This window comes from Sus scrofa, chromosome 4 (assembly GCF_000003025.6).
Source record: "Sus scrofa isolate TJ Tabasco breed Duroc chromosome 4, Sscrofa11.1, whole genome shotgun sequence".
Classification (NCBI taxonomy): Eukaryota; Metazoa; Chordata; class Mammalia; order Artiodactyla; family Suidae; genus Sus; species Sus scrofa.
The window spans coordinates 108,996,791-109,020,497 of NC_010446.5; the positions used below are offsets into that span (position 1 = coordinate 108,996,791).

General features: G+C 42.1%; 1 protein-coding gene across 4 annotated transcripts in view; it reads left to right on the forward strand.

The window, feature by feature from the left end:
* Positions 1-23,707, forward strand: part of LOC100621421 (acidic mammalian chitinase-like) — a 59,272-nt gene that overhangs the window by 14,966 nt on the left and 20,599 nt on the right. The window contains exons 4-15 of one of the 4 annotated variants that reach the window (XM_021090037.1): positions 799-927; positions 1,018-1,189; positions 5,709-5,738; positions 7,019-7,223; positions 7,585-7,641; positions 9,594-9,759; positions 18,634-18,758; positions 19,370-19,493; positions 19,659-19,841; positions 20,562-20,678; positions 21,282-21,420; positions 23,013-23,571. In XM_021090037.1, the coding sequence (XP_020945696.1) occupies positions 7,144-7,223; positions 7,585-7,641; positions 9,594-9,759; positions 18,634-18,758; positions 19,370-19,493; positions 19,659-19,841; positions 20,562-20,678; positions 21,282-21,420; positions 23,013-23,344 (1,323 nt within the window). In that variant the 5' untranslated portion in view covers positions 799-927; positions 1,018-1,189; positions 5,709-5,738; positions 7,019-7,143 and the 3' untranslated portion in view covers positions 23,345-23,571. Of the gene's footprint in view, positions 1-798; positions 928-1,017; positions 1,190-5,304; positions 5,393-5,708; positions 5,739-7,018; positions 7,224-7,584; positions 7,642-9,593; positions 9,760-18,633; positions 18,759-19,369; positions 19,494-19,658; positions 19,842-20,561; positions 20,679-21,281; positions 21,421-22,969; positions 23,572-23,707 lie in introns of those variants that run through there. The other 3 variants (XM_003355253.5, XM_021090038.1, XM_021090039.1) reach the window with 3 other exon arrangements.

The following is a 23,707-nucleotide window of genomic DNA, read 5'->3' on the forward strand; positions in this document are numbered from 1 at the left end:
GAATGAAAACTAGCGCCAACAGGAAGAAATTACATAGAATCTTTTTTTTTTTTTAATGCTTTTTAGGGCCACACCCATGGCAAATGAAAGTTCCCAGGCTAGGGCTCGAATCAGAGCTGCAGCTGCTGGCCTACACCACAGCCACAGCAATGACAGATCCAAGTCTTGTCTTCAACCTACACCACAGCTCACGGCAACGCCGGGTCCTTAACCCACTGAGCAAGGCCAGGGATCGAACCTGCATCCTTGTGGATACTAGTCTGCTCTGTTACCACTGAGCCACAACAGGAACTCCTAGATAATAATTTTGCATATCAATAAAAAAATAATTTTCTAGGGCCAGTTGTTAGCTAGAGAGTCACATGACAATGGAATCTAATGTCTAGGTGATTAGCTCAAAATAGTCCAGCAAAGGCTAAATCTTTAATGCTTTGATGGGAACTTGCATTGGACCAGTGGTCTTTAAACTTTTGAAAAAGCATTGTCACTCCTTCTCAAATATTTGACAGATCTCCCACATGGAAAAGAGATAACAGCGAAGGGATTCTGTGATGGGAGTGGAAGGGAATGAAGAAGCAAAGTCTTCCATACTTGTTCATGCATCCTTGTTCAGGTTTCTAGGATTATGTGTTTCATCGTTTAAAAACAAAACAAAACCTCCCACTGCCAGATAATTCCTTGGGTCCCTGAAAAATGCCTCATCCAAAGGCATAGCCATGGCCAGGATGTCAGTCTCAGCCATCATTATAATGACATCCTCAACTGCTGTTCACCTGTCCTGTGCCGTTTCCCTTCTAGGCTCCTGGACTCCATCAGTGCGATGACCTGCAGTCTTCATAGAGGTTGGGGCACTGGCCGAGAACACAACAGCCCCCCCTGCCAGGGTTCCACTGACCGTAGAGCATTTGCCTACTTTAGCACTGTAAGGTAGGAAGCATTGGTTAGGACTGGGAAGCCGAAATGGGGAGCAGGGTGGAGAGGAATTGGCTTTGAGCCTTAAGCTGAATGTTCCCCCAGGAACTTGCCATGAGAATATCGGTGAGATGATGGAGCACCTGCTGAGCAGCTCCTCATGAGGTTCCCCACGAGGACAGAGCGGACGCCTCACTTCTTCAGATGTGTCTGTGGAACATCCCCCTCAGGACAAGGTCTACTGGGACCCACAACCAGGAAGCTGGTCTACCATGAGGTAACTCCCTCCAGGATGGGCTGAAGTGGAAACTCTGGTCAGCTGGGGAATGGTATTAGATGACATTTGGCCTCCCTTCGGTAGTAAAATAACTTGCGACATTATTGCCTGTGTTTTCCTATATATCCCAAGTGGAGGTGAAATATTTTCCAGGGAGAGATATATCACCTTGGGAATTGAAGAGGTCTTGCTACGTATAACATGAGCTTGGTTTGACTTACATGAGAAGTAAATTCTTTTTAAGAATAAGCGTTTGGAGTTTCCGTCATGGCTCAGTGGTTAATGAACCCGACTAGTATCCATGAGGATGTGGGTTCGATCCCTGGCACAGCTCACTGGGTTAAGGATCTGGTGTTGCTGTGGCTTGTGGCGTAAGCCAGCAGCTACAGCTCTGATTCAACCCTTGTCCAATTGGAGCTACAGCTGCCAGCCTACACCAGAGCCACAGCAATGCCAGATCCAAGCCGTGTCTTTGACCTACACCACAGCTCACGGCAACGCCAGATCCTTAACCCACTGAGCGAGGCCAGGGATTGAACCTGCAGCCTCATGGTTCCTAGTTGGATTTGTTTCCCCTGCACCACAACGGGAATGCTGAACAATTTTTAAAAATATCTGTTCTCAGAGTTCCCTTCATGGCTCAGTGGTTTGACTAGGAACCTCAGTCTCAGTCATCAAGGTAGGACATTCTCAACTGCTGTTCAGGACTAGGATCCATGAGGATGTGGGTTCGATCCCTGGCCTCACTCAGTGCGTTAAGGATCTGGCCTTGCCATGAGCTGTGGTGTAGGTCACAGTGGTGGCTTAGATCCTGCATTGCTGTGACTGTGGCCTAGGCCAGCGGCCGTAGCTCTGATTCAACCCCTAGCCTGGGAACCTCCATGTGCCGTGGGTGCGGCCCTGAAAAGCAAAAATAAATAAGTAAATAAATCTATTTTCATTGTCTCACTAAATCCAGAAATTCTCTAACTATGAATTTTAATAATAATAATAGCTACTGGACACTCTTTTTTCTCTCTGTAGATAATTGTATACAATATGTGTTAACATAGCTACTTTCCATAACAGTCTTTTAGAAAAGGTATTAGTATTTGCACTTTACACAGGACAGAACAAAAGCTTTGCGAGGTTAAGTTACTTGGCCAAGTTACACCTCTGATAAGTGACAGAGTTTTCAAACTGACCTTCAAACAGAGCTTCATCCGACTCTAAGCCCAGCATCTCTGTTACAATGCTTCACTTTCTATTTTGGGCGGGGCAGTAACCATATCTTCCTTCCTGCTGTGCCTGACTCCCAGGGTATCGCTCACTCTAATATTCTAGTGGAGAGCTCACTACAGCCTTACCTGAATGTGGAACTGGTTTGCTGTTTTCTTTCCAGAGATTACCACTGATACAAAGATGATTCACATTGCCAGCAGACACTGCAAAATGTTTATGCAAATACACTAAAAGATCTAGATGAAATAGATTCTAGAAAAAATATGTACTAATAAAATTGATACAAGAAGAGGTAGAAAACCTAAGCAGATCGATAAACTTGGAAGACATTAAAATTGCTATTAAAAATAATTTCCAAAGCTACCAGAGGCAGAATAGCCTAGCAAACATTTAAGAAACAATTACTGTAGTTCCCGTCGTGGCTCAGTGGTTAACGAATCTGACTAGGAACCATGAGGTTTCAGGTTCAATCCCTGGCCTTGCTCAGTGGGTTAAGGATCTGGTGTTGCCATGAGCTGTGGTGTAGGTCGCAGATACAGCTTGGATCTGGCGTTGCTGCCGCTGTGGCATAGACCAGCGGCTATAGCTTCGATTAGACCCCTAGCTTGGGAACCTCCACATGCTGCGGGTATGGCCCTAGAAAAGACAAAAAAGAAAAAAAAAAAGAAACAATTACTTTTTCTGTGTGAAAAATTATCTTCTCAATTCATTTACATCTGATAAATAGTCAGAAAACATTATTGAGTATCTGTTTTTTTTCCCAGGCGTTTGCTGGGCTCTGGAGAAAGGAAGCAAATAAGATATATCTTTCTTTTTCTTCATGGGTCTGGCAGTCCATCTGAAATAAATTATATCCCTAGATGGCAAAACCCAGTATAATAAATTTGTCAGTTTTCACATATTAATCTCCAAATATATTATAATTTAAAATCTCAAAGATATGTGTGTGTGTGTATGTGGTTTCATTTGATAAATTGATTATAAATTGCATTGAGAAAAATGCACTAGTGAAAGTGGTCAAGAAAGATATTTCTTTTAAAAAGAAGAAGTCCTAAGACTTGTTGCATGAGATGTCAAATGTTGTACAGAGAATTTGTGTATTAGGAAGGTTTGGATCTAGATGGCAGAATAGGAAGATCTTGAGCTCACCTCCTCCCATAAACACACTAAAACTACAACTACGTATATGAAAACTAGCTCTGAAAATGGCCTGAAGACTAGCTCTGTAAATGACCTGAAGACTAGCATAATAGATTTCCTGCAACTAAGGATATTAAGGAAAGGCCACACTGAGACAGGTAACAGGGGCAGAGATGCAGTCTAGTCAAAACCCACATCCCTGTCCAGTGACTGACAAGGTTACGAGGTCACCAAGACTGGAAGCCTGACATGGGGCTCAGACCCTTCCACCAGGCTTCTTTTTGGTCACTTACCCTGGGAGAACCAGCTGACATTCCATCAACACTAAAGAAAGATCCACAGGGAGGTACGGAGAACACCTGCTGATCGTCAGTACCACCCTGCCACCCATGTGAGGGAGGCACTTAGGAATGGACCCTTCAGACCCAGTCAAGCCTTCAATGACTGCTCTAGTCAACATCCTGACTGCACCCTGCAGCTCTCATGAGAAAACCCAGTCCAGAACCGCTCAGCCAAGCCTCTCCTGAATTATAGACACACCATGAAATAATACATATTTCTTATTGTTTTCAGTGGCTAAGATTGGGGTCATTTGTTATACAGCAATAGATAGCAAATAGAGTCAGGAGTAGATGCTGGTTGATATTTGGCCACAAGGTTGCTCAACACCGGACCTGCTGGAGATGAAACATCCATTTATTCAACCAACTTTCATTAAGTGCCTAGTCTGTGTCGACTTCCAGGGATCCAAAGACGACACTTGGCACTGGAAGTATGTGAGTCAGCGCCTTCCTTGAGACAGGCTGGATACACTGAGGAAATTCTTGGCTCAGCCTGAGGACCTGCCTTAAGGCCAAGGCTGGCAGCTGCCCCTGCACCTGTGCCCACTCTTATCTGCCCACCTGGCCCAGGTTTGAGGGATACATCTGCTGGCAGGGGCAAATCTATGACCTTGGGGCATCAGGGTGAGATAAAACGAGTCTTGCCCTCTACAACTCCTGCCTCCCATGTAGCACTGACTATTCCCCTGGTCACACCTCTCCCCCCCCCCCCCCACTTCAGTCTCCTCCGTTTTTCCCAAGGAGCCAGGCTCTGGCAAAAGCAGTTGCTTAGATCCAGATGCCATGACCCCTCCCAGAATGAGGAGAAGGGGGCAGAGGTACCAGGTTTACGTTTCTCTGGCAGCAGCTGCCCTTTCCCCATCCCTTCCCTGGGCTGGAACAAGGGAGGACAGCTGGCAGCTGCAGCATCCTGTGTCTGTCCTGTCTTTCCCTCCAGCGCTGTGGCAGTGAAATCACTGGGGGACAGGGGGAGAAGAGGAGCGGGGCTAGTCCTGCCCCTTTCCTGAACCCTGAAGGGTTCCTTCAGACCCTTGCCACTGGCCTTGAGGGTAGGACCTGGTTCTGTAGGAGGAAAATGACATGCCTTAAATGAATGCTCCACATCGCAAGTAGCCCCCTCGTGTGGTTTTCTGGCCCTGGGCCGTGTACCTTGGGACCCTGTTCCAGCCCAGTGCCCTTCATTCCCTCCCTGGGCTTCCACATCCCCAGGGGGACTTGGCCTCAGTGCTGAGCTAAGGCCTCCAATTGTAAGTGGTTCTGTCAGAGCCCAAGCTTGGCTGGTGAGAGACCTCTGCTGGGGTTCTCTCCCCCTTAGATTCTCATGAATCTGGAGTGGGAGGAGATAGGACTGTGACAGCCTGGGTTTCCCGTGATCATGAGGTGGCAGCTGTGCTGCTCCCACAGTGATAAAAGGGATTTCCTCCTTATATAGCTCTGAGCTAAGAGGCTGCCCCGGGTGGCCTGTGTGTAGGCACGATGGGGAGGATGCTGCTCTGGGCCTGTGAGTCTCCCAGTCTTTTTGCCCGTATTCCTTCCACGGGTGGTGGGGGGCCCCTGGGAATGGGGAAGAAGGCTGCCTTCTATTTTGGTGAAGCTCCTACATGGGGGATTACCCCGTGCCTCGGGATCTGAGTAGGAGAACTTGGGATCTAAACCTGTGAGTGATGAAATGGGGTTGTGGGAAAGGCCACTGACAAATCAGAGACCCCTGTGCCCTGCACATCCTGGGAGTCTCCTGGGTAGCAGCAGGTCCTGACTGGGAAACCCATCTAAGGATTCCTTGTTTTTGTATATTGATTTTTGTTTGTTTGTTTCAGGCTTGGCTGTTCTACTGCAGGTGCGACTAGGTAAGGAGTAACACAACCCTCTACCCACAAGCCAGTTTTCCTAATAGTTTCTCCTCTTCCCTTCCTTCTTCTAACTCTGCACTTCCTTCTCCTTTTGTGATGACCTTAGGACTAGGACCCCAAGCTCCTAGTCTGTTTGCTGGATCTCAGAAAGTAGCACTGGGAGAGACTCTTCTAATGCAGATGCCTCACTCCACAGATGGGAATACTAAAGTGCACAGGGGGGCAGTGACTCATCCTCGATTGTTCAGCATCTGGACTTAACCCTATCTTCTGATGCCAAGCCCTGTACAATGTCTATTACCTGGTAGTCTCTGCTCCTTCTTGTGTTGCCTTTTTTTACCCTCACATTCTTCTTTCTTTCCTTTTCTTTCTTTCTTTCTTTCATTTATTTATTTTTTGCTTTTTAGGGCTGCACCTGCTGCATATGAAAGTTCCCATTCCAGGAGTCAAATCGGAGCTACAGCTGCCAGCCTAGGCCACAGCCACAGCAACACAGGATCCGAGCCACGTCTGTGACCTACACCACAGCTCATGGTAACGCTAGATCCCGACCCACTGAGAGAGGCCAGGGATCGAACCTGCATCCTTATGGATACCAGTCAGGTTTGTTTCTATTGCGCCACGGTGGGAACTCCCTCACATTCTTTCTAATACCTAAGCATTTGGCTGTGAAAGTGAGACATGACTCAGGAGAGAAGAGTGGGAAGAACATGGGCTTCAGAGTAAGGCTGCCTGACAACAGTGCATGCATAATAAATATTCAGGGAGTAAAAGGATAGATGAATTAGCATTCATCTTAATCTTTCCACTCTGATTAGTTTTTCTGTCTTCATCTAAAAATGAGGAAGATGTTGCCTCCACAAGACGATATGGGAATTAAAATGTAAGTGCCTGTAAGGGCTCTAAATCAAGCATCTGTCACGTCATATGCCATATACGAAAGGTATATATTTTGTTGGAAATGAACTTCAGCAGTCGTTGACGTTATGAGCAGTCCCAAGGAGGATAATTAGCCCTACCACTTGCCTCTATGATGGTGAATTGATTTTATATGTTGATTTGAATTGACTTAAAGCCTTCTTGAGATTCTGTTGACAAAAGTATCATGACTGTTTAGTCAGGTCTTCCGTAAGTGCGGGACAAGGGTACAGCTGTCTCTACTGGGTATCTGCCGTAAGAACTCTTAGGTAGCCTTTCCCCTTGAAGAGGCCACCAGCCAGGGACACAGACAGTGGAACCTTGCACCTCAGTCAATGACTGCTGCTTTCTCCCTGCAGGCTCAGCCTATAAGCTAGTGTGCTATTTTACCAACTGGTCTCAATATCGACCAGACCCAGCCAAGTTCTTTCCCAAGGATGTGGACCCATGTCTCTGCACACACTTGATATATGCCTTCGCCACCATGAATGACAACAAGATTGCTCCTTATGAATGGAATGATATTGATGTTCTGTATCCTCAGTTCCTAGCCCTGAAAGAACGGTCAGTGGGAATTGAAGCCACAGTGAGTGGGATTCAGGGTGGAGGAATACTGGAGAGCTCACGTTCAGTCTCAGATTCATTCCCAAATATCATAAGATTCTTATGAGAGGCAAAGTACTTTGCAGATAGTTTCTTCCTGAAAAGAATACACAGATTTCTGACACATACATTAATGATGATATAAAGATTAATGTGGGCAGATGGGGAAGCATTTGGTATGGGGACTTTATAGCTTAAACTTGGCTGCTGCCCATTTCTCAGAGAGTCAAGAATGAGGGGAGAAGAGTTGCCTTCTGTAATGTCTGTATCCTGCAAGCTCACAGGGCTCTCACATAACATGTCTCTTTGTTTCTTTCTGCAGCAACAAAGATCTGGTCAACTTGTTGGCCATTGGTGGCTGGAACTTTGGCACTCAGAAGTAAGTCTCTCCATGGCCAGAATATGGGGGTGGAGGCCAAAGAAAGAATCCCTCAGGTTGAGGTGGGAAAATGTGATACCAGAGGGTAGGTTAAAAATGGATATTCCCGAGAGCAAAGAGGCTGGTGCTTAAGAAGAGAGTGTCTGTGGGTGGGAAGGGCAGACTGCAGCAGTGGTATGGAGAAGATGGCCATCAAACCAACGGGATGTGGACAATGGCGAGTGAGAGAGAAGTGGCTTGGTGATGGAGAACCACTTAGGGCCCTAGGAGAATATGAGCCCTGTGCTGGGTCATAGGCTTTTCTTCTGAGAAGCAGTGAGAAAAGATTGGTGACCCCACAGGCTTTTTGACTCTTGAGTTGGAAAAGAAGAGAGGATGAGATTAGACTTGATTTGTATGTAAAAAGTTGTCCAAGTCAATGGTAAACTACTCCTTAAATTATGAAATAACGCCTTCCCATAATTATTGTAAAATTTGAGAGCACAAAGTTGTTTGACATCCAAAGTAACTTGGCCCTCTCTTCTTCCCTCCACAATTCTCCAGAGGTAGCCAGCCATTCTTAAAGTGCAGTGTTGGAAAAAGTTGCATTGAGTGTTTTTATTCTCACTCTAATAGTCAAGTGAACTTTATCTCAGTTACCTATCAAGTAACAAGCTAATTGTCACCTATGGTATTTGGTCAATATTTCTTCAGCCTCATGTCCACTCCATCAATGTAGATTTCTCTTATCTTGCTCACAAATCACTTAAATAAAAAAAATCTTTGCAGGTTAATACCTCCAAAATCCAAGCAACATCTCCCCACTCTCTTTTTAGGTTATTCAGTTTGTGCTAGTAAGTTTACTTCAATTAAAAAAAACCTTATTAGCTATTGACTACCTGAACTAAAAACAAAAAGAGAGTTCCCTTGTGGCTCATGGGCAACAAACCCAACTAGTACCCATGAGGATGCGGGTTTGGCCCCTGGCCCTGCTCAGTGGGTTAAGGATTTGACTTTGCCATGGGCTGTGGTGTAGGTTGCAGACACAGCTCGGATCTGGCATTGTTGTGGCTATGGTGTAGGGTGGCGGCTACAGCTCTGATTGGACCCCTAGCCTGGGAACCTCCATATGCTGTGGGTGCGGCCCTAAAAAGACAAAAAAAGAAAGAAAGGAAGGAAGGAAGGAAGAAAGAAAGAAAGAAAAGAGAAAAGAAAAGAAAAAAGAAAGAGCAAGCTGCAGTATAGGTTGCAGAAGCCGCTTGGATCTTGCATTGCTCTGGCTGTGGTGTAGACTGGCAGCTGCGGCTTGGATTAGACCCCTAGCCTGAGAAGTTACATGTGCCGTGGGTGTGGACTGAAAAAGACAAAAAAAAAAAAAAAAAAAAAAAGAGGAAGATAAATTAAGGAGCTTGGAATTCAGTTTACAGAGTGTTCACCACAGGCTTGTTATAATCAGAAACCAACCGAGAGGGTTTAAACATGTGTTTATAGACTATAAAATTGCTGACTATGGCAAAAGGAACTAAATTGTCTAGATATTAAGGTACTTTTAAATGCAAGACTCGGCATATATTTAAAGGCACATTCTTTGGGAGTCAAATGTGCTTCATTAAGTGTATTCACAAAATATAAATCACATCTTAATTTTGGAAACAGTAAATATAAAACATGAACATCTTAGAATCAAAGCACTGTGGTATCTAAAGTACCGCCCTTGAAAGATGTCAATAATAAAGAAAAAACACAGGTACCATTGATCTTATAAATAAATAGAAAATACTATTCAGTGGGTATACTGAAGAAAATAAAATTTTAAATTATGAACACTTATCCATTAAATAACATGAACCATTTGAGTTCACCTTAAATCTAGCAGGGGTTATTCCAAAATGCACAACAAAAGTTGCTTTCAGAGATGGTGTGGGAAGAATTCCTGAACTGGTGATGTTCATATAGACAAACGTTCTGCCTAGATTCACCACCATGGTCTCCACAGCTGCCAACCGCAAAATCTTCATCTGCTCTGTCATTGACTTCCTTCGTCAACATGGATTTGATGGTATTGACTTGGATTTTGAATATCCAGGGTCTCGGGGAAGCCCACCTGAGGACAAACAGCGATTTACCATCTTGATTAAGGTGGGAATGTATCACTAGCTTTGTGTCTTCTTGTAGAGAGGCCAGTGTCTTCTAGAATTTTCTCTGAGAGTTGCATCTCCTGGGGTTAGCAAAGCTTGCTGCTCTCGTACACTGTTAAAGGTATTTGAGGGTTCTCTTCCACATTCTTTCTAAAATTTGTCAATCCTTGTCTTTTGAATAACAGCCATTTTAACAGTTGTGTAGGATATTTTTTTATTGTGGTTTTGATTGTAATGTTGAATGTCTTTTCAGGTGCTCGTGGGCCATCTTCTTTAGAAAAATATCTGTTCAGACCCTACACCCATTTTTTAATTGGAGTGTTTGCTTTTTTGCTCTTGAGGTTTCTGAATTACAGATTTTGGATATTAACCCCTTATAAGATACATGATTTGCAAATTTTGTCCTGTTCAGTAGGTTTAATTTTGTTTTGATGATGGTTTCCTTTGTTTTAAAGAATCTTTTTAGTTTGATAGAGTATGATTTATTTGCTCTTTTGTTTGCCTTGCCTTAGGAGAGAGATCCACAAAATATCTCTGTGACCAGTGTTAATGGTCTTAACCACCTATGTTTCTTCCAGGAATTTTAAGGCTTCAAGTCTTACATTCATGTCTTTAATGCATTGTGAGGTTTTGTTTGGTTGTTTTGTTTTGTTTTGTTTTTGTGTGTGTGTATGGAATAAGACAATGGCTTAGTTGAACTCTTTTGCATGTGGCTGTCCAGATTTCCCAAAACTATTTATTGAAGAAATTGTATTTTGTTATTATATGTTCTTAGCTCCTTTGTTACAGAGTCATTGTCTATATGCGTAGGCTTACTTCTGAGTGCTCAATTCTTTTCCATTAGTCGATGTGGGGTTTTTTGTGTGTGTGCCAGTATCATACTGTTTTGATTACTATAGCTTTGCAGTATAGTTTGAAATCAGGATGTGCGATATGAGGAGTGTAAAGTCTTTTGTGATTCCATGTAAATTTTAGAATTATTTGCAATTGGTATTTTAGAATTATAATGCTATTGGTATTTTGATAGAAATTGAGTTGAATCTGTGAAGTGCTTTGGTATGGACTTTTTAACAATATTAACTTTTCCAATCCACAAGTATGGCTTATTTTCCATGTATTTTCATTGTTTTCAATTTCTTTCATCAATGTCATAGCCTTTGGAGTACAAATCTTTCACCTCCTTGGTTAAATTTATTTCTAGGTATTTTATTCTTTTTGATACAGTCAAAAATAGGATTGTTTATTTAATTTCTTTTTCTAATAGTTTCTTATTAGTGTATAGAAATGTAACAGATTTCTATATATTAATTTTGTATCCTGTGATTTTTTTGTAATCTAATTTTTCTTTTTTTTGAAATTTTATTTTATTTTTTTACAGAATAAAATACATATATTTAAACACAATTACATTCACACAGATTATTGTATCATGGATCTTAAGAAACAGATTAGTGACTCCCTCTGGAGAAATGGAATGGAAAATATGCTGAGACAAATAGGAAATTTATGCTATACTTTATCCCATTTTGTATGGCTTTCATCTTTACTATTTAGTATTATCTATTACATTTCAATTTTTCTTTAAAAATTAGCATTATATTAAAATTGTGTGTATTATGCAACTAAAATTTATAAAGAAGAAAGCCTTATATACCATTAAATATTTTATATAGCATCATAAAAAGAATAACTTAACTGGTAAGAATAACAAAAATAATACACCCTCTGAAAATAAGGAAAATATAAAATGCATAAATTGGTTAAAAAACAGTGTAACTGTATAAATATGTCCTCACAATTTGTTACATCTTATTGATTCTTCAATATAGGCATTACACCATTCTAGGTGATGTGATAAACAAGACATTATAGACATTACATTATAGCATGGAGAGAAATGGTTATTAATAATACAATTGTAGAACTGTATTATTTAATTGTACGGGTGTGATATTTAATTATAATTATCATAAATTCTTTGATGGGGAGGAAATCAGAATCAGATCTAAAAAGACTTCGGCATTCCAAGAATGATGTCAAATGACCCCTTTCATGGTGGATTATGCACTTATGTACTATGAGATATATTTCTTCTCCAGAGACTCCTTGTTGTGTATCAATTGTAGATTTTTGGTTTGTAGTTATTCTGAAGTTTTGATAGAAGAGTCTATATGTATATGAGATTGTTTAATGTTGTTGTTCTCTTAATTGCAAGTGCATCTCCAGCATCTTGCATTTGATTCTCATGATTTCTGATTTTGGTGGTATAATTGTGCATATCTTTACTGTATATGTACCTTTACTGGTGAGCCTTGCCATTTGTGGAATTTTTGTTTCCTGTTGCTGTCTTTTCTTTCCTGCCTAGAGAAGTTCCTTTAGTATTTGTTGTAAGGCTGGTTTAGTGTTGCTGAATTCTCTTAGCTTTTGCTTATCTGTGAAGCTTTTGATTTCTCCTTCAGATCTGAATGAGAGCCTTGCTGGGTAAAGCAATCTTGGTTGGAGCTTTTTTCCTTTCATCACGTTAAGTATATCATGCCACTCCCTTCTGGCCTGCAGAGTTTCTGCTGAAAAATCTGCTGATAACCTTATCGGGGTTCCCTTGTATGTTACTTGTTTCTTTTCCCTAGCTGCTTTCAGTATTTTCTCTTTGGCTTAAATTTTGGTCAGTTTGATTACTATGTGCCTCATTGGTTTATCTTATATGGTGCTCATTGTGCTTCCTGGATTTGAGTGAGTGGTTCCTTTCCCATGTGAGGGAAGTTTTCAGCTATTATCTCTTGGAATATTTTTTCTGTCTCCTCTCTCTCTTCTCCTTCTGGCACCCCTATAATTCAGATGTTGGTGCATTTAACATTGTCCCAGAGTTCTCTGAGACTCTCTTCATTTGTTTTCAATCCTTTTTCTCTTTTCTGTTCTGCATCTGTAATTTCCACTAATCTGTCCTCCACCTCGCTTATTCATTCTTCTGCCTCCTGTATTGTGCTGTTAGCTGCTTCTAGTGAATTTTTTATTTCAGTTATTGTATTTTGCATCTCTTTTTGTTTAAGTTTTATATCTTGTATCTCTTTAGTCAGTGTTTCCTGTAAGTTATCCATCTTTGCCTCCAGTTTATTTCCAATGTCTTGCGTCATCTTCAGTGTCAACAATCTAAAGTCTTTTTCCTGGATGCTGAGAATCTCCTCCTCACTTAGCTGATTTTCTGGGGTTTTTCCTTTCTCCCTCATCTGAGTTACAGTTCTCTGTCTTTTCATTTTTATAGGTTTTTGGTGTGGTGACCTTTTTACCGATTATAGAGTTGTAGCCTCTCTTACTTCTAGTGTCTGCCCCCCTTGTAGCTAAGATCAGTATGGGGGCTTGCTGTAGGCTTCCTGATGGGAGGGGCTGATGCCTGCCCACTGGTAGGTGGAGCTGATTCTAATCCCTCTGGTGGGTGGGGATTAGTCTCTGGATGGGATTAGAGGCAACGTGTGCCTGAGGGGTCTTTAGGTAGCCTGTTTCCTGAGGGGTGGGGCTGTGAGACCATCCGGATTGTTGTTTGCCCCAGGGCTTCTCAGCGCTGACTGATGGATGGGGCCAGATTTTCCCAAAATGGCCACCTCCAGAGAAAGGCACGCTGCTGAATATTCCCGAGAGCTTTGTTTTCAATGTCCATCCCTCACACAAGCCACATTCACCCCTGTTTTCCCAGGATGTCCTAAAAGAACTGCAGTCAAGTTTGACCCAGATTCCTATGGAGACCTCTCTCTGCCCTGGGACCCAGTGCACATGAAAGTCTGTGTGCGCCTTTTAAGAATGGGGTCTCCATTTCCCCCAGTCCTGTGGAGCTCCTGGGCACAAACCCCACTGGCCTTCAATGCCAGATGCTCCAGGGGCTCTTTCCCCCAGTGCCAGATCCCTGCACATGAGGGTTTGGTGTGTGGCTCAGAACTCTCGCTCCTGTAGGTGAGTCTGTGTGAACCAGTTAGTTTTCAGTCTGTGGAGCTTCCCATCCCAGAGGTATGGGGTTGTTTATATCGTGAAATCACCCCTCCTACCTCCTGATGTGGCCTCATCTTTTTATTCTGGAGTAGGGTATCTTTTTTAAGGTTTCCGGTCCATTTGAGTGAAGATTGCTCAGGCTTTAGTTGTGAATTTTGTTGTTTTTAGGAGAGAAGTTGAGCTCCAGTCCTTCTATTCCACCATCTTAATTCTGTCCTGTATCCTGTGATTTTACTGAATTTATTAGCTCTCACTTTTTTTGGTGCAGTCTTTAGAGTTTTCTGTATATAGTATCATATCATCTGCCAACAATGATATTTTTTCTTATTCAATTTGAATGTCCTTCTGGCTTAATGGATACAAAAACAAGACCCATATATATATATACTGCCTTCAAGAGACTCATTTCACTTCTAGGGACACATACAAATTGAAAGTGAGAGGATGGAAGAAAATATTCCATGCAAACGGGAATCAAAAGAAAGCTGGAGTAACAATACTCATATCAGATAAAATAGACCTTAAAATGAAAAATATTTTAAGGGACAAGGAAGGTCACTACCTAATGATCAAAGTATCACTCCAAGAAGAAGATATATAACAATTTTAAATATCTACGCACCCAACATAGGTTCATCACAATATATAAGGCAGCTGCTAACAACCTTAAAAGGACAAATCAACAATAACACCATCATAGTGGGGGACTTTAACACCCCACTTACAGCAATGGACAGATCATCCAGACAGAAAATCAATACAGAAACACAGGCCCTGAATGAAGCATTAGGCCAGATTGACTTAATAGATATTTATAGGACATTCCATCCAAAAGCAACAGAATACACATTCTTCTCAAGTGCACATGGAACCTTCTCTAAGATTGATCACATCCTGGGCTACAAATCCAACTGTGGTAACTTTAAGAAAATTGAAATCATATCAAGCATCTTTTTTGATCACAACGCTATACAACTGGAAATCAACAACAAGAAAAAAACTGCAAAAACCCCAAACACATGGAGACTCAACAACATGCTACTAAACAACCAATGGATCACTGAAGAAATCAAAAAGGAAATTAAAAACAAATGACAACAAAGATACGACACTCCAACACCTATGGGATGCAGCAAAATGTGTTCTAAGAGGAAAGTTTACAGCAATACAAGCCCACCTCAGGAAACAAGAAAAAGCTCAAATAAACAAGCTAACTTAACATCTAAAGCACCTAGAGAGAGAAGAACAGACAAGACCTAAAGTTAGTAGAAGGAAATAAATCATAAAGATCAGAGCAGAAATCAATGAAATAGAAATGAAGAAAGCCATAGAAAAGATCAATGAAATGAAAAGCTGGTTCTTTAAAAAGATGAACAAAACTGATAAACCTTTAGCCAGACTTATCAATTTGAATGTCCTTATTTCTTTTTCTTGCCTAATTGCTGTGGCTAGGACTTTTGACATTATGTTAAGTAGAAGTGCTAAGAGTGCATATCCTTGTCTTGTTCTTGATCTTAGAGGGAAAGCTTTTAGGTTTTCGTCATTGAATATGATGTTAAATGTGTGTTGTCATACATGACCATTTTATGTTGAGGTGTATTCTCTCTTTACCCACTTAATTGAGAGATTTCATTACAAATGGATGTTGAATTTTATCAACTGCTTTTTCTGTTAGAGAGTATTGGCCTGTATTTTTGTGTGATCCTTGTCTATTTTTGGTATCAGGGTAATGCTGGCTTTGTGAAATATGTTTGAAAAATTTCCCTCCTTTTTAAATTTTTACAAGAGTTTGAGAAGGATAGGTATTAAATCTTTGAATGTTTTGTAGAATTTGCCAGGGAAGCCAACTGCTTCTAGGCTTTTGTTTGGTGCAGTAATGCCAGATTCTTAACCCACTGAGCAAGGCCAGGGATTGAACTCACATCCTCATGGAGACTATGTCAGCTCTTAACCTGCTAAGCCACAATGGGAACTCTCTGTATTTTTATTACTAATTATTGCCATTCCTTTTTATCTCAATGAAGGCCCCTAAACATTTCTTGTGGGAATTCCCTAGTGGCATAGCAGTTATGGCTTCGGACTTGTCACTGCTGTGGCTCAGGTTCAGTCCTTGGTGTGGGAACTTCCATGGACATAGCCAAAAACCAATTTATTGTAAGGGCAATTTTGTGGTGGGGAACTTCTTTAGTTTTTGATTATCTCAGAAACTCATTATCTCTCCTTCAATTCTGAATGATGGCCTTGTTGGCTAGAAAATTCATGGTGGGAGTTTCTTTTTTTTCCTTTTAGTATGTTGAATATGTCTTGGCCATTCCCTTCTGTCCCATAAGGTTTCTGCTGAAAAATCTGCTGATAGCCTTATGGAGCTTCCCTTGTATGTAACAAATTGTTTTTTCCCTACTGCTTTCCTAAAAGCAGCTGACTGTTTTTCCTTAATTTTCACCATTTCAGTGTGTCTTTGTGAATGTCTTTTTGGGTTCATTTTATTCAGAACTCTCTGAGCTTCCTGGATATGGATTTCTATTTCCTTTCCCAGATAAGGAATTCTTTAGCTGCTATTTCTTCAAATAATTTTTTCTGTCCCTTTCTCTTTCTCTTCTACTTCTAGGACCCATATAATGTGAATGTTGTTCTACTCGATGTTGTACCAAAGATCCCATAGAGTACCCTTTTTTAAAAAAAATCTTTGTTCAATTTGTTACTCTGAGTTCTATTGCTTTGTCTTCTAACTCGCTGATTTATTTTTCTATTTCATCTAATATGTTGTTGAACACCTTTAACGTATTTTTCAGTTCAGTTATAACTTCTGCTTACTGTTTTCTTATATTTTCTCTCTTTGCTGATGTTGTCATTGTGCTTTTTCCTTCTTCTCCAAAGTTCAGTGAGCATCTTTATGATCATTACCTTGAATGCTTTATCAGCTAGATTAGTTATCTTCATTTCATTTCATTCTTTTTTTCTGATATTTTTGTCTTTTTTTGTTTATTTGGAATATATCCGCTGTCTCCTCATTTTGCCTAATTCCCTATGTTTGTTTTGATGTATTAAGTAAATCAGTTACCTCTCCCAGTCTTGAAGGAGTGGTTTAATGTAGGAGATGTCCTATGGGGTTCAGAAGCACCATCATACCTGGCCACCATAGCAATGTGTGCAAACCATGTCCTCTATGTGGGCTGTGTTTACTTGTTGTGGTGGAGTCATAGCTACTACAACAGCACACTGACCCCTCACAATGTCTGTGGGGGTCTCACTGCAGTGGCTGCTGGATGCTAGTGGTGAGGGCTAGCCCCTGGAATTCCTGTGGGGCCCAGTCATGGTGGCTGCCAGTTACTAATGGGTAGGCTGGCCCCAGAATTTCTATGAGACCCATCCATGGTGGTTGCTGGGTACTTTGGGGCAGGGCTGGCCCTAGAATGGCTGCAAGATCCATTCTCAGTGGCTTCCAGGTGCTGGGGATGGGGCTGGCCCTCAGAACTGCATTGGGGCCCCACCCACCAGTGCCCAGCAGGATTATTTCCTGGCTGACTGTGAAGCACTTCTGAGACACAGGGGCAGGAAGGGCTCTTGGCTGTGTGCACCCATGGGTTAGGTGGAGATTTATAATATGGTACCACCAGTGCCAGTTTTATTAAGATTGTCTGAGATGGCAAAAGTGGCTCCCACTAGGGTCTCAGTCCCCAAGGATCATCTCAACTGGTTCCTGATTCTCATCAGATGCTTAAGGATTGGTAAGTGGGTCTCTTTCATCTATGGTCCAGGCACTTTACAATGTGGTGATTTTGTGCAGGTGTTTTGTGGGTTTTTTTGTTTGTTTGTTTTATCAAGTGAAACTGCATGTGGCTCCTTGAATAATGGAATTTCCTTTCCCTGTAGTTCTGTGGTTTTCCTGGGAATATTTCCCACTGGTTTTCAAATATAGCAATTCAGAGCAATGCTTGTCTCTTCTGTGCAGGATCTAAGAGTTGGTTGGCCTTATGTGGAACCTGAAACCTTCATTCCTCAGGGAAAATAACCATACCTTTGATATACTTCCTGACTGTCTATCACTGTGGCTGGAGTGTGGTTTTTCCTGTATCTCTGTTTCATCTACTCATCTCAATGACATGCTCTTACCCTTTGCTGTGGCACCTCTTCATCCAGTATTCAGGTCCTTTGCAGAGGCTTTTTTTTTTTTTCCATATGTAGTTGTAGATTTGTTGTATCCATGGGAGGAGCAAGTTCAGAATCTTTCAGCACTTCTGTCTTGAATCCTCTATTCCAGTAAGTTCTTGAATTAGGAAGAAGAAACCATTCATTATGTCACTCATTCATTGAGTACCTCCTATGACCCAGACATGCTTCACACTGGAAAAAGAGCAGATAGATGTGATTTCTGCTCTTGTGGGATTAACAGCAGACTGGAGAATACAGAGTAGATAAATAAGTAGATATACATCTTGATAATCAGCAAGTAAGATGGTCAGGGGAGTCTTCTCAGAGAAAGTGGTATTTGAGCAGCAATATGAAGAGTTAAAAGGAATGGGAGTACAAAGGATAGGAAGAATTTTCTAAGGAAGTGGTAATAGGATTTGCAAAAGCTTAGAGGCAGGAAAGGGCTTAGCATGGCAATCCACAAATACCAGGATAAGGGATGATCTAGGGAAGAAATCTCCCAGATCTTCTGGCAGGAGTTCCTGATCTTTTTTTCTAGAATTGTCATTAAATTAGACTTAGATTCAAGGGCTTGTAGTAGTTGTGTCTTTGTTCCAAGTTATACTTTCCCAGAACCCATCCCTATATTTCAGAGACTATTTCCAGAAACGGGGAGATGCTATGATCTGGACACCATCCCAAGAGGGACTCACTATGGGAAAGATAATGAAGAAGGCTACTAAAATCTACCTTCTCTTCTCTTCAGGAAATGCTAACAGCTTTTGATGAAGAGGCTAAAAATACAGGACGCCCCAGACTGCTGATCACAGCAGCTGTATCTGCTGGCAAAGGAACCATTGATGCAGGATATGAAATTGCAGAGATTGGGAAGTGAGTGTGACGAGTCCCTCAGGACCTTCGAATACTAGATCAGAGCTTCCTTCATAGTTTGGTAGAAAGCATTCCAAGTAGTTATGTAAACAAAGCATTGGGAAAGTTGGTACCATCAATAACCAAAAAGGTTTGGAGATTTAGTGGTCCTGGGATAAGGTAGTCACTCCTTTCAATTACCACTATAGTAGGCTTTGGGGGAAAGGAGAACAAGATTCAAGACCTTGGGAAATCCTTATATGTAATAGAAATCCTCATTAGAAAAAGTGTACAATCAGGAAAGCTGCTATCGACAAAGCTACTTACCTGTGATTCCCATAGCTCTATGGACATGGGTTTCTGAGACACACGCTCTATGACTACATTTCCTTACTCCCTGCTCTGGGTTTGCCCAGTTTCTTTTGAGGAAGTAAAGGAGACTTCCTGTCTAGCTCTGTGGGGGTCACAGAAGAAAACCTGCTCCTGGGGATACCACCCAGAAAGCCTCATCAGTGGGGCAATGTGGGTATCTAGTTGGCATCATGAATTGTCATTGCTCCTGTTTATTGCTCTTAAGTTTTCCGTAAGAAAATTCTCCTAGGATCGTGATGGGTCCAAATCTCTTGTTCCAGGCTCCTTGATTTCATCAGTGTGATGACCTATGACTTCCACGGTGGCTGGGATACATGTACAGGGCACAACAGTCCGCTGCATGTGGGATCCAAGGATGAAGGCGACATGCGTTATTTCAACTGTGTGAGAAAGCAAACCTCAAATCATTTGCAGAGGGGAGATGGGGAAGAGCCTGGGAGCTGTGTTTGCTGGGAAAGAGGCTTTCTGTTTGGGAGGCAATGAGCTAGACTTTGTTAATCGAATGGGTCAGACACTGGTGAGAAAAAATGTCTGTGCTGCCTTCTTTAGGAATTTGCCATGAAGTACTGGAGAGCCAACGGGGTCCCTTCAGAGAAGCTCCTCATGGGGTTCCCCACCTATGGGAGGACTTTCCGGCTCAGCACTTCTGACACCTCTGTCTGTGCCCCAGTCTCTGGAGCAGGGTCATCTGGGCCATACACACGTGAGGCTGGCTTCTGGGCTTCCTATGAGGTAACCAGCATGGCTCTTTCCGGCTGAAAGGCACTGGGGAAAACTCTTCCACTGGCCGAGTCATCCCGCTACCCTTCTATTCTTGAGATCATATACCCTGGCTTCTCATGGCTCTGAGCATGGCAGCCTGGAGAAAGACAGGTTGATGGCTGTGGAATACTTTTCACTTAAAAAAAAAAACAACCTGAACTTCCTTTTAGGATTTTGAAGTTATGACACCATCTTTGCTAGATGACGCCCAAAGCTATACTGAATTCTGTTACATCCATGTAATAGCTAGAGAAGGGTTTCCATAGTCTAGCCTAGGAATGGCAGATAATTGGATCTTCCTTCCAACTTGAATTGACTGCATTTACTCAAGCCTTGTGTTAAAAATTCAGAGACTGATAAGTGAATGGTTAGGAGTGTTTTCCAAATACTCAAGTGTTTGTGGAAGAATCACCTGAATACCAATAGTCATGCTTAACATTTCTCAACTAACCTCTGGGGACAGAATTAGAATTTACCTTCTTTGTAGCTGGTTTCATGGAAATTTTTGTCTTCATTTTATGAAACATAATCACTCAAGAGAAAGAAATATGTGCAATTAATGGAGATATTTCACAATGCTCCCTTTCCATCCCCTCCCATTCCTATTTCTCTCCCATTTAAGTCCTTCTTCTTACGATACATGCCATGACCTGTGATATACCCAACATTGTCTTCTTCATTCCCCCATAGGTCTGCACATTCCTAAATGGAGCCACAAAAGTCTGGATTGAAGACCAAAAAGTCCCATATGCTTATAAAGACACTGAGTGGGTTGGTTATGACAATATTGAGAGCTATGGATATAAGGTATGAACAGTGTACGAGTAGTAATAGTCGGATCTACCTAGCATTTCCTGTGAAGATTAACCAAGTTAAAATGTAGATAAGCCTGGGGAGTTCGCCTTGTGGCTAAGTGGTAAAGAACCTGACTGGTGTCCAAGGGTTTTAGATTTGATCCTTGGCCTCACTCAGTGGGTTAAGAACCTGGTGTTGCCGTGAGCTGCGGTGTAGGTCACAGGTGTGACTCAGATCCCATGTTGCTTTGGCTATGCCATAGGCCAGCAGCTACAGCTCTGGAACTTCATATGCTGCGGATGCAGCCCTTAAAAAAAAAAAAAAAAAAGGTAGATTTGCCTGGAATACTAGTATTAAACAAATATTAGCTTTATTTATGTTACCACCCAAGAGTTTATTAACTAGAACAAGAAAACAAGAATAGAACTGAGATAGCCAATTACTCAGTAGTTTTGAATCCAAAACCACTTATCATTTCATAAAAGAAAAATTGGTAGGGTTTGATCCCACCTGCATTTCACCCCTCTAATATCACCTCGTTACCCACATTTCACTGTCTGGTTGTTGCATAGATACCATTTGCTTCTGGTGGCCAAGTGCTCTTTTTGTCCTCAGGTTGACTTTCTTAAGGAGAACAATCTTGGTGGGGCCATGGTTTGGGCCATTGATCTGGATGACTTCTCAGGCTCCTTCTGTAATGAGGGCAAATATCCACTCATAAGCAAGCTGAAGTCACTCCTGGGTCTGTCCTCAGGTATGTCACTACTGAGTTGACCATATTATTCTAAAGATGATGCAGGTCAAGCTGTGAGAATGGCAACGGTGGCGGGGCAAGTCGCTATGGAGGCAGCCCCAGAGCTCAGAGGCCTTCACATTTGAAATAAGGGGACAGATTTACAGAAAGAGCCTTTTTAGAAATCCGTTTTTCAGTGAGGAGCCCAGTCTAAGTTCAGTAGCTATGTGGGCAAGGATTTGAGTATATCTGATACCCCAGAGGTGGGCCCTGCTTCTTAGGAAAATTTTGTCTAGGAGGAATAATCCGATATCTTGAAAGTTGAGTCTGATGCATGTGCCAATACTTTCTCTAAACTAGACCGTTTCCCTCTTGGTGCAGTGCTTAGAGATAAGCAGGCCAGCTGGACCACTTCACACTTGCCTTAGATGCAGATTGTGTCTTTGGATACTAGTGGGGAGGGTCAGAGGTAGGTCTTGAAGAAGAGCAGGGACAAAGGCTCATGTTGCTGATTGGTCACCCACTCAGCCATGAGAGGAAAGAAACCTCTGCTCTTCACACGGCCTTGTGTCCCTTGGTTAAACATCCGTGGAGTGAGCCTACTGACAGATGTAGCGAAGTAGAAGATAGAAGCATTTCTTGTATCTCTACTCTCAGGAACTTCACAGAATCTTTGATCTTTTTAAATTATAAAAACCTACAAGAGATGATTATAAAATGGGCTCCAAAGTTGTAGAGTGAGGGAATAAGGCAGCAAATTACAGTGGTTGAGCACATTCTAGGAGTAGAGTTAAATGAAATAAATAATGTCTGAATTGCCAGAGGGAGGGGAAAAAAAAAAAGGAAGGGGAAACAATGTTGGAAGGAAACAAGCAAAAATAAAGCATAAGAAGAAGAAACGAAGAAGCAAAACATGGAGTTCCGGTCATGGCGCAGTGGAAAGAATCCGACTAGGAACCAGGGGGTTGTGAGTTCAATCCCTGGCCCCCCTCAGTGGGTTAAGGATCTGGACTTGCCGTGAGCTGTGGTGTAGGTTGCAGACGTGGCTTGGAGCTGGCGTTGCTGTGGCTGTGTCTATGGCTGGCAGCTGTAGCTCAGATTAGACCCCTAGCCTGGGAACCTCCATATGCCATGGTGTGGTTCTAAAAAAGGACAAAAGACAAAAAAAAAAAAAGAAGAAGAAGAAGAAGCAAAACATAACAAGATGACAAAAATCCGAGTATAATACTTAAGGTAAACAAGAAAACAAGATGACAAAATGCAGATGTATTACTTATGGCAGAAATATGGACAGATAAGCCTCCCCTACTAAAACATAAGTAATAATTAGTTCCCCCAATAAGTTCCTTGACCTCATCACTGTAGGGTGGGCTTTACCTCCTCCTGCAAAATGAAAGCCCAGGGCTGACATCCTGCCAGGACTCCAGTGGCCCTTCTTCCCTCTTCCTCCTTGCTTTGGACATCTGTCCCCTGTGACATTCTTCGCAGCCACAGCTTAGAACCCTCATGGGGCTCAAGTTCTTAGAGAAAACAGCTGATATAGGAGGAGGTCTATCGTTGTTGCTTCTAGGTTCAAAAACCGCTCATGTTGATACTCTGAAACGCTCTTTTAGAATGTACTCCACCAGCCACCAAGACCTGGTATAACCAACTAGTGACACCCAGAAGTGAAGGTTTCTGTGCCGATGTTGGTGGAGATGGCGGCAGTGGTGGAGAAAGTGGTGGCGATGGAGGCAGTGGAGGAGGAGGAGGAGAAGGCGGTGGTGATGGAGGCAGTGGAGGAGACGACGGTTTCTGTACTGGGAAAGCAGATGGCATTTACAGTGATCCTAAAGACAGCACCAAGTACTACCAGTGTGCTGGAGGCAGAACCTTCCACTTCCAGTGTGCCCAGGGTCTGGTGTTTGACGAGAACTGCAAGTGTTGTAATTGGCCTTCAATTTAAAGTGTTGGCAAAATGCTGCTTTGTCATAGATTCTCTTGAACTGCATTCAGACTACCTCTTCCAATTTTCCAAGTAGGCCATGAATGATACCAATCTGATTGTAAACACCCTCCCTTACTAAAACAGCCTTATGACTAGGCTTTACTCCATTAAAACCTTAAAAAAAAAAGTCGTAAGCCCCTGAAACCAATTCCATATATAAAATAAATATGACACGGCATGTTTTATTTTTTTGTATCATTTTTACTACTTTAAGGACTTGTCCACACCATTTAGCATTTCAAGGGACCCTAAAGTTTAACTGACGCGATATTAAAAATTCCACATCTTATTAAGTCCGATTACTCTTGTAGAAGGGGGAAT